Raw genomic sequence first — 10,697 nt, 5'->3', positions numbered from 1 at the left:
TATGGCTCTTCCTTGCAGCTTAAGCCATAGTTGGGCAGCAAATATGCCAAACCTTGAGTCCAGCTCCTGTGCCACTGGCAGCAACTAGTTAGATATCCTGGATCCAATACTCGAGCCCCAGGTAACCACTGATTCAGGTCAGTGAGATGAGATTGACTCAGTCCTGAACTCAGTGGCAAATTGTCGCAGGAGGGGAAGGCTTATGGAGATATTCTGTAGGATGGATCTCTGCCACCACACCTCTTACTGCTACTAACAGCCCTGGACCTGACTGCACCCGTGCCATCTTCATCCTTCATGCAGTTCTAGGCAGGGCAGCCTATAAAGAGCTACTAGTCTGGTTTGGGGGGAGCAAGACGTGTGACCAAAGGTTTGAACTGCAGGTGCAAGGGGAAAAAGGCACAGATATGGGCCAATAAGGCAGGGTCTGGATTCCTCATTTCAGCAGCTCCGTCCTGCTCCTGAATTCCTCAGCACCTCTTAAAGGATTCCTATGCCTACATTCACTGTGTCCAAATCAGGTCAACTGTCCATTGGACCCACGCCCAGCTCTCCTGTTTGTCTCTCACTTGCTCCACCACTGAAGCCGGGATTTGGTGAAGACGCGTCCTATGTCCTAGAGGAGACACGAAGGGGACCCCTCCCCCTTGCCCCCCACCCCGCGCCTCACACCGCAGGTGACATTAAATGTCAATCAAGGAGATCCAACAGGGTAGCAGGAGTGAAGGACAAGGGCTGAGCAGTTGGGCTGCGCGTGCAGACCCGGGGTCGCAACGGGAAAGTGGAGGGGCGGGCGGGAGGAGCCGAGAAGATCAGGGATAGAGCTGGATGGAACTGGAGAGGTCCCCGGGGCCAGCAGCGGCGACCTCCCACCAGTGCCGCGCCCCTTGCGGCCGCCAGGGGGCGCCGCAACACCGCGCGTGGGCGGCGCGCCCGGGGCGGGGCTGCGGCGGGCGAGTGTGCGCGCGCACGCGCCGTGTGTCACAGGGCGGGGCGGGACGAGCGCGGCGCGGCGCTCCCGGGCCTGGCGTCCTGGTTCCGCAGCCCCCGCCGCCTCCCCGGCTCTGCGCGGCCCGGCCCGGCCCCATGTACCGCGCGCTGTACGCCTTCCGCTCGGCGGAGCCCAACGCGCTGGCGTTCGCCGCGGGCGAGACCTTCCTGGTGCTGGAGCGCAGCAGCACGCACTGGTGGCTGGCGGCGCGGGCGCGCAGCGGGGAGACCGGCTACGTGCCGCCCGCCTACCTGCACCGCCTGCAGGTGAGTGTGTCCCTCCCCGCTCCCGCACCCCGCTCCCGGGCCGCCGGACCACCCCGAGCCAGGCCTGTCGGGGCCTTCATCAGATGGGGAGCGTGAGAACAGGACCCCTTACCCCCGACGCACCGCCCCAAACCCTCCGGCGCACGCACGGGCTTCCCCGGAGCCAGCACCCTCGCAGAAATGCCAGCCCTTGACAGCCAGAGGCTTCCAGACTTAGCAGAAGATGAACTCTGAGATTGAGACTTCTTGGGATCCCAGATTTAAAGCCTCATCTGAATGGATTCCGAAAGTCAGCCCTGAGAGTAGTGACCCGCATTCTGACCAGTTCTCAGACGCCCAAGTCCCCGTCGCTAACAGACCCTAGGCCCCCTGAGCCCCAGCCGCCATGGACACCACCTGTTTCAAACCGTCCTCCACGCCCTCCCCTCCCCCTGCGGACCCTGGGGCCATAACCACCCACTTTCCTGATCTGTACCTCAGCCACCCCCTCAGCTCTTACCAAGCGACACCCCCCCACCCCCACCCCCGCTTTGGGGCCGCATTGGGGATTAAACCCTGGGCCTCACACAGGCCAGCTAGGATGGTACTGCTGCATTCCTGGCTCCCCCTTTTAGACCCAAGGCTGCCCGCCTCTGCTGGCACTCCCTGGCACTGCCCTCCCCACCTCCTCTCCCAAGCCTCTGGCCCCCGCTTTGCGGACTTCCTTTCTCTAAAGTGAGGGACACTGTGCCCCCATCTCCAGAGTCAGGGGCTGCTCCCGTTGTAGAAACTTGAGGCCTCCGGCCCCTCTCTCTCTGGCCCTTCCCTAATAGAGGAGCTGCAGTACCAGTGCCTGCTCCCCAAGAATAGCCCTACTGTGGGGGCGGGGGTGCCAGGCTCCAGCTGGTCCCTTCTGACCCTGGGGAGGGAGGGTCTGGAGCCTCCTGTCCTGTGCCACACACCCCCGCCCCATTCTTGGCCCCAGCCTTTAGGAAACATCTTGCCCCTACCAAGCTCAGGACAGAAATAACAGGATAAATTTGGAGGTGTTGTCTGGCCTCAGCAGAAGTGGTCCATGGCCCCCACCAGGGCTGGTGCGGTGGGAGTGAGCGTGTCAAATCTGGCTCCTGGGGGTCTTGTTGGCAGCCTGTGAGGCAAGTCCTGCCTCTCCCTCAAGGCCCCCTGCGCAGGAGCCCCTCCTTTTGCCAGGACCAGTGGCTCTGGAGTCTGGGCTGGGTGTTGTTGCCCTCTCGGCCGATCGCTGGCAGTCCTCCTCTGCGTCTCATCCTCCTCCACGTGTGTGCCTTCCTCTGACGCGCATCCCTGCTCCGGTTCTCCCATTTCTGTCTGCGTGGTCCCCCCTCCCCTCCCCCGCGTCCTTCTCACTCTGAATCTTTCTCCTCTCACCCTGTCTGGCTCCCGTCTCGGGCGCTCCCCGTGCTACCTAGAGGTTTTCACTGACGTGGGCGTCCATCTGTCCATCCCTGTCAGGGAAGCTTTGCAAACCTGTTTTGGAGTGACGTCACCTCAGTTCTGAGGCTTCTGCGTAGCCTGATGGGCCATGTGTGCCAGCGATGGGGCGGGATGGGGGTGGCTGGTCCCACAGCTGCCACCCCCTACGCCCCACCCGTGCTACTCAGGCTGAGATTGGACCCCAGAGCCTTGGGGAATGGCGCCGTAGAATCTGGGGCAGGGGCCAGGCCGCCCTCTCTGCGCCATCCTTTGCCACAGACACAGACCCAACTGCTGCTTCCCAGGAATCTTCTGGGCCTGGAGGACTCCTCAGACAGAGCCTGGGGAGGCTGAGGGTAGCAGGGAGAGGAGAGAAGATCTGTCCAGCCCGGCCCAGCTCAGCCTCAGATTCCTGGGTCTGCAGAAGCTGCGAGAGGACAGAACCGTTCCTCAGTCCGCCCTTGGGTCAGCGGATGCGCAGGGACGGCTAAGCTTTCCAGACATGTCAGGCTCCCTGCTTGTCATCTCCATCTGGACGCTGAACCCCGCCAAGACCGGCTGTGTCCACCCGGCCCTGGACGCAAGCTTCCCGTGATGTTTCTGCTCAGCACCCCTGATTTTCAGAGATGCATTAGCTGAGGGCCTCGGTTTCTGCTGGCATAGGATCCTGAGGAGGGCCCCCGGTCTGTGAGGGAGCTGCATGGTGCCTCCTCTGAGAAACCCATTTCATGGCTGTGTTCGGCCCTCAGCCTCTAGGCCCTGCACTGCAGGCAGCGGCCAGGCAGCTCGCCTCGGCCCCAGCTTCCGTCCAGGTCTGAGCAGGCTGACGGCCCTCCTCTGTCTCCCAGGGCCTGGACCACGATGTCCTCCAAGCCATCGACCGGGCCATTGAGGCTGTGCACAATGCGGCCATGCGGGATGGGGGCAAGTACAGCCTGGAGCAGCGAGGGGTCCTCCAGTGAGTGTCTTTGGGGTCCGGCCCCCAGGGATGGGGGGGGCTCCTGTGATGCCTGGGGCTGAGTGGTGGGCAGGGTTGGGGGTTGACGGCGTACAGAGAGGAGTGGGCCAGTACCCGAAGCCCTTGGGAGCTGTGAGGTGTCCCCTTTCCCGCTCCCCGTCATCCCACCATCCCGCCCTCAGGAAGCTGATCCACCACCGGAAGGAGACTTTGTCCCGTAGGGGCCCGGCCGCTGCCACCAACCCAGCAGCTCTGCCCTCATCCACCAGTGACCACCACCTGGATGCCTCTAGGCAGCCCAACGGGGTCTGTCGAACGGGGTTCGAGAGGCAACACAGCCTGCCCAGTTCCGAGTACCTTGGAGCAGATGGTGGGCTCTACCAGGTAGAGGGGCGGGGTGGAAGGAGGGTAGACTGAAAGCTTTGGGGGTCCCTCAGGGTCAGCCGGGCCTGTGCCAGGACCTCGGACCCTGGGAAGGCTGGCACCTCAGAAGGCAACTTGTCTCCCCAGATCCCGCCTCAGCCTCGCCGGGCAGCGCCCACCACACCACCCCCCCCTGTGAAACGCCGAGACCGTGAGGCCCTGATGGTCTCAGGAAGTGGTAAGATGGGGAGTGGGAAATAGGGGCCCTTGCTGGGAGGCAGGGGCTCCAGGCTGGCGGGGCAGCAGGCATGTTGGGGCAGTTGGGGGTTCTGACCCCCGTGCTGGGAGGCGGGGCCTGGCCGCGGAGGGAAGGGCACCCCTGACTGCTAGGGGCATAGCCTCTGCCCTGCCTGCAGGAGGCCGCCACGCCACGCCCTCGGGGGGCAGCTCCGTCTGCAGCGGCTCGTCGGTCAGCAGCACGACCCTGGACACCCTCTACACGGGCTGCAGCTCGTCCGAGTCGGGCTCCAGCTGCTCGCCCACACCCCCACCCGTGCCTCGCCGAGGCGCCCACACCACCGTGTCCCAAGCTCCGGCGTCCAAGGAACCTGACCCGGAGCCCCCTGCCGAAGAGGCGGCAGAAGAAGCCTCCTCGGCCCCTGATGCGCCGGAGGCCAAGTCTGAGCCGAGTCCCGAGGAGGCCACAGAGGAGCAGGCGCCGGCTGAGGCGGCCGTGCCCAGGACCATCGGCGCAGAGCTGATGGAGCTCGTGCGGAGAAACACCGGCCTCAGCCATGAGCTCTGCCGCGTGGCCATTGGCGTCGTGGTGGGGCACATCCAGGCCTCCGTGCCGGCCAGCTCCCCGGTCATGGAGCAAGTCCTCCTCTCGCTGGTGGAGGGCAAGGTGAGGGTGGGCAGCAGGGCCACGCGCCTCCCCGTCCTCGGGCTGCTCCGCCATCCTCACCCCATCCTCGTGCGGCTCCGGCCTGTCTCACAGACAGGTACTTGCTGGCTGCTGCAGCTGATGTCTGAGGAAAAAGGGGGCCATGTACAGACCTGCCAGCACAGACTTCTCCTGGCCCAAGGCTCCCTGCAGGCAGGGGAACCGGGCCAGCAAGCTGGGCACCAGGGGTTGTGTGGTGAGAGGGTAGCGAAGGCAGGAGGGGGCCTCGGTGTTGGCTGTGGTGGCAGCAGGCCATCGAGCTCCCTCACCCCACCCACGGTGGGTTGGGGCACTCGTCAGGGACTAGAGTTTGAAGGACCCAAGTTCCCTCCCTCTGCCTTTGTCACCCGCAGCTCTGGTTTGGCGTGGGCAGCAGTGGTTATTGGGTTGTTTGTGGGGAAGGGTAGGCCCTGCTGGTGGCTGGATTCTCGGGGTGCATGGGAGGTGACTGGGTGGCAGGCCTGGCACAACTTCATGGAGAATGGGAGGATGTGCTGTGAGTCGGGTCTGGGCAGGGGGGGTGCGGTTCCTGGGCCTGTGCAGGGTGCCTCTCTGGGTCTGGGATTGGGGCATTTGTCAGAGGGGACCCACCAGTGTGTCTGGCAGAAGCTGCCTGAGGGGCTGTAAAGATGGGGGTGTGGGTGGGATGGATGTTGAAGGCTCTGCTGTGAGGACACTCACTTTCGGGGAGAGCATAGGGTTCCGGTCCCCTCTGGTTCAGGTTAGACAGTAATTGGAGTGTCCGTGATGAAGGGGTAGGAGGACTTGTCTGTCCCTGCCTGGGGCGCACACCTCTGACCCACGGTTGGGGTTGGGGTGCAGGGCTTGGGGGCCCTGTGGGGGCAGTTGGACCGAGTGTGCTGAGCCCCGGCTTGCCCTCACCCTCAGGACCTGAGCAGCGCCCTGCCCTCGGGGCAGGTGTGCCATGACCAGCAGCGGCTGGAGGTGATCTTCACTGACCTGGCCCGCCACAAGGACGATGCGCAGCAGCGCAGCTGGGCCCTGTACGAGGACGAGAGCGTCATCCGCTGCTACTTGGAGGAGCTGCTGCACATTCTGGTGTGTCGGGGGCCCATGGCATCCCCTACCCCGGGTGCTCCCTCCCCTCTGTGTCGGGGCCCTGAGCCCATGTGGCCCCGCAGCTCATGCCCACCCTGTCTCCCGCAGACCGATGCAGACCCTGAAGTTTGCAAGAAAATGTGCAAGAGGAATGAGTTCGAGTCTGTGCTGGCCTTGGTGGCCTATTACCAAATGGTGAGTGGGAGGCGGAGGGCAGTGCTGGGGGTGGGGGGTGGCGGGGGTGGGGATGCCGGGCGCCGAGCTCACGGTGGCCCTGCCAGGAGCACCGGGCGTCCCTGCGGCTGCTGCTCCTCAAGTGTTTCGGGGCTATGTGCGGCCTCGACGCAGCCATCATCTCCACGCTGGTGTCATCCGTGCTGCCTGTGGAGCTGGCGCGGGACATGCAGACAGACACACAGGGTGAGGCGAGGGCGAGGCGGGGGGGCACAGGGGTGCCCACCGTCTGGACAGGCTCTGACTTGGTGGTCTGACTGCTTCCCGCAGACCACCAGAAGCTCTGTTACTCGGCGCTCATCCTCGCCATGGTGTTCTCCATGGGGGAGGCGGTGCCCTACGCACACTACGGTAAGGAGCCGCCCGAGGCCCTCTCGGGGAGACTGGGGGCCTGGGGAGGAGGGGCAGGGCTGCAGCCTCCCGTGTGGCCTCTCTCAGAGCACCTGGGCACACCCTTCGCCCAGTTCCTGCTGAGCATAGTCGAGGACGGGCTGCCCCTGGACACCACGGAGCAGCTGCCGGATCTCTGCATGAACCTGCTTCTGGCCCTCAACTTGCACCTGCCAGGTAGGGGTGAGGCCTGAGAAGACCGGAGGGCTTGCAGGGGAGGGAAAGGGAGGGCAGTGTGCAGCAGGCTCCCTGCTCCCCTAACACCCGTGTACTTCCTCAGCCCCTGACCAGAATGTCGTCATGACCGCCCTGAGCAAACACGCCAATGTCAGGGTCTTCTCTGAGAAATTGCTGCTGCTCGTGAACAGAGGGGGTGAGGACCCTGGGGCCTGGGCAGCGCCCCACCCGCCTCCACTGGAGGTCCTGTGACTTCCTCAGGTAGTTCAGCACCTCCATGAAGACCCCGTCCCAACCCGCTTCTCCCTGCCGCCTAGATGACCCTGTGCGCATCTTCAAGCATGAGCCGCAGCCACCTCACTCTGTCCTCAAGTTCCTGCAGGACGTGTTCGCCAGCCCCGCCACCGCCTCCATCTTCTACCAAACCGACATGATGGCCCTCATCGACATCGTCGTGCGGCACATCGCGGACCTGTCCCCGGGAGACAAGGTGCCAGGCGGGAGCCATGTAGGCAAATTGGGGGGTGGGGCGGGGGGCACCAGGATCCCCACTCTCTGGGAGCCAGAGACAGGACTGCTGCAGCAGCCAGGTAAGTGCAGGACGCTGCCTGGAAACCATGCGGTGCTGCGTTGGTGTGAGGCGAGCTGGAGTGGAGAACCCTGGCATGGAAGTGGAAGGAGCAGGGGAGGTGACAGGAAGTGGGTGGACCCCCACCCCATTCTGACCTTAGAGACTAAGGGACATGACCTGAGTAACAGCAGAGGCCTCAGCAGAGCCCATGGCCTGGGCTCAGGCGTGGTCTGGCCCAGTGGACAGTGTACAGGGGACACTACCTAACTGAGGCTCCAGAATTGATCAGAGGAGGAAAAACCCTGGGGTTGGTCCGTGGGTTGGGGTCCCTGAGGGTAAGGAGCAGTTTCTCAGATGGGAAAGGTTGCTGGAGATGTGTAAGCCGAAGAGGAGGGGGAGGGATGTTGGAAACAAAGCAGGGGCTGTGCAGAAAATAAGATGAGGACCAGCTGCTCAGACAGAGGGACAGAAATCAGGATCCCTGCCCTGGGGTGTGGGGGCTGGACCATGCCTGGGGGATGTTTAGGGGACCGTGCAGTGCCAGGAATCTAAGCAACTACTCTACCACTGAGCTGTACCCATGGTCCAACCTCTGCACTTTTGTTTTTGTTTGGGGGTCAAACCCTATTGTGTTCTGGGATCACTCGTGGCAGGCACAGGGGACCATATGGAGTGTCAGGGATTGAACCTGGGTCAGCTGCATGCAAAACAAGTACTCTACCCTTGTACTATCTCTCCAGACCCTCGGCCCCTGCACTTTTGACCAGAACATCTGGATGGACAGCAATATTCTTTTCTGTTGTTTATGTGGTGCTGGCTGTCAAACCCAGGCCCTCTTATATGTGGAGCATACACTGCCACTGAGCGCCTTCCCCAGCCTGGACTGTAGGACTCTTGGTTGATTTAAAGATGAAAAAGATGGCCGGGGGCTGGAGCAATAGCACAATGGGTAGGGCATTTGCCTTGCACGCGGCCGACCCGGGTTCTAATCCCAGCGTCCCATATGGTCCCCTGAGCACCGCCGGGGGTGATTCCTGAGTGAAGAGCCAGGAGTAGCCCCTGTGCATCGCCGGGTGTGACCCAAAAACCAAAAAAAAAAAAAAAAAAAAGATGGCCGGAGTGATAGTACAGTGGGTAGGGCACTTGCATCCTGCTGACCCCAGTTTGATCCCCAGCATCCCATATGGTCCCCAACACAGCTAGGAGCGATTCTTTAGTTCAGAGTCAGAGTTAGTTACCTCTGTGCATCATTGAATGTTACCTAAAAAAAAAAAAAAAAGAGAGAGAAAGGGGCTGAAAAACTGGTTCAAAGGGTTGGATAATATGCTTTGCATGTGGGACCCCCAGATTTGATCCATAGTACTGCACGGTCCCCGAGCACTGTGCCACCAGTCTCTGCCAGTAACCCTACATGCAAAATAAAAAAAAGGAACGAGAGAGCCGGAGAGATAGTCCAGCAGGTAAGGCGTTATCTTGCATGTGGCTGACCCAGATTCAGTCCCCAGCACCCCATAAGGTCCCCTGAGCCCACCAGGAGTGATCCCTGAGCACAGAGCCAGGAATAAACATTGAGCGCTGTCCATTGTGGTCCAAAGACCAGAAAACAAACACCCTTAGAAGAACGTGGCACGACAGTCCAAAGGGCTCCTGGGAGAGCCCCGGTGAGCCTAGTGCAGGGGCCTACCGGAAGCTGAGTGTGAGTGGGCCGTGCAGGGGCGGATGCAGTGGGCACACAGCAGGTGGCAGCACCAGCACGGGATGCCTCTGAGCCAGGACTCTACGGGCCCCACCCCGGGTAGTCGGATAGTCTGTCGCTGGCTGTGATGATTCATTCCCTCCCTCCCTCGGCAGCCATCTAAGACTGGTGCTGTTGCGGGTTTTTTCTGGGAGAGGGGGGTACAGTCCTTACTTGCGTGCACTGGCCCCCAGCCCTAGGCTCCTCATGACTGCCATGAGCCCGCCTGCTCTCCCCACAGCTGCGCATGGAGTACCTCTCCCTGATGCATGCCGTGGTGCGCTCCACACCCTACCTGCAGCACCGTCACCGGCTCCCCGACCTGCAGGCCACGTTGCGGCGCATCCTGGCAGAGGAAGACACCTCACCCCAGTGCCAGATGGACCGCATGATTGTCCGAGAGATGTGCAAGGAGTTTCCAGTGCTGGGAGAGGCCCCCAGCTAGCACCTTCCTGTGCTCTCCTCCCTGCAGCCCTGGGCAGGGTTGCAGGGGACCCGGAGGCTTGGCCCCCCGAGAGGATTTTGCACTGACAGTATAAGGGGAGGTGGCGGTGGAAGGGACTAGAAGCAGAGCCCCTCCCCACGACATACCTGGGGGGGAGTGCTAATGTGAGGGGCCAAGTGCAGATTTGGGGACCATGCTCTGGGAGCTACACTGGGGCAGGGGGAGTGTGTGAGCCAAAAACCCCGCCATCTCCCGGTGGACTGTGTCTTCAGCATGCCCCCTTCCCTGCGTTCTACCGTGCACACCCGAGTTCTCCCCCCAGCCCCGCATGTGCCTGGGCCTCAGCAAGCCCTGGCCTTGGGGTGGGGGTGGGGGGCCCTCCCGCCAGCTCTGTTCTTTGCCTTAGCTTCACAGTGAGTGCTGCTCGCGTGCGCCCCACCCCGGGGGGGCTGCTGTTCCTTGCTCCCACCCCAGGGGCCTTGGCCCAGCTCCTGCCCGGGGAACAGAGGCTTGGGTCCAGGCCAGCTCTCCTGGAGCCCCACAGGAGGGAGGGAGGACACTCAGAGAGCCAACGACAGAATCTATTTTCTCTGTAAAAACCTAGACCGAAAAGCCATGTGTATTTTCCTATGTGCTGTGACTCTCCTTTGGAAATAAATGACGGACCTCTAGGAACGGGCTTCCCTTCTGACCCAAGGGGGCAGGGGCCGGGCTTCCCAACTGCAGCCTGCAGAGGTAAGACCGTCCCTGCAAGGCACTGTCCTCTGCGCCCCGCACCCGCCTCTCCTCCCTGACTCTTCCTCCTGGCTGGGTCCCCAGGCAGCCACAAGTGCCTCTCCAGGTTCCAGCCCCATCTTTCTGCCTTGAACGCCTCTGCTGTCTCTCTGGAAATGGGCGCCTTCAGACCTGTCCTCACCAGAAGTGTCCCTGCCCCACTCTGTTCCCATTGGTCTGCGGACCAGGAAGCTTCTGTCTGCAGAGTTGGTAATGACAACAGAGCAAAAATTATCTTCTAAAGTTATGTGGCTAGATTTACTGTTGGATGGGAAGGGGCTGATGTTTGGCAGAAACTTATTTTTCCTGTATGCCTCTAAGTTAGCAAAGGCGCTCATGTTCAGTGGGGAAAAGCGTTAG

The 10,697-nt window shown here is 62.1% G+C and overlaps 1 protein-coding gene across 1 annotated transcript; it reads left to right on the top strand.

Moving 5' to 3' along the window:
• The first annotated feature begins 974 nt into the window (after window positions 1-974).
• NCKIPSD (NCK interacting protein with SH3 domain) lies at window positions 975-10,234 on the top strand. Its single transcript, XM_055136271.1, has 13 exons — window positions 975-1,257; window positions 3,537-3,646; window positions 3,829-4,030; window positions 4,157-4,247; window positions 4,426-4,913; window positions 5,841-6,011; window positions 6,120-6,206; window positions 6,293-6,431; window positions 6,516-6,596; window positions 6,684-6,812; window positions 6,916-7,008; window positions 7,130-7,302; window positions 9,360-10,234. Exons 1-13 carry the CDS (start codon window positions 1,087-1,089, stop codon window positions 9,561-9,563), a joined length of 2,139 nt encoding a protein of 712 aa, XP_054992246.1. The 5' UTR covers window positions 975-1,086; the 3' UTR covers window positions 9,564-10,234.
• The last annotated feature ends 463 nt before the right edge of the window (window positions 10,235-10,697 follow it).

This window comes from Sorex araneus, chromosome 4, assembly GCF_027595985.1.
Source record: "Sorex araneus isolate mSorAra2 chromosome 4, mSorAra2.pri, whole genome shotgun sequence".
Classification (NCBI taxonomy): domain Eukaryota; kingdom Metazoa; phylum Chordata; class Mammalia; order Eulipotyphla; family Soricidae; genus Sorex; species Sorex araneus.
This window is presented reverse-complemented; position numbering and strand designations above follow the sequence as displayed.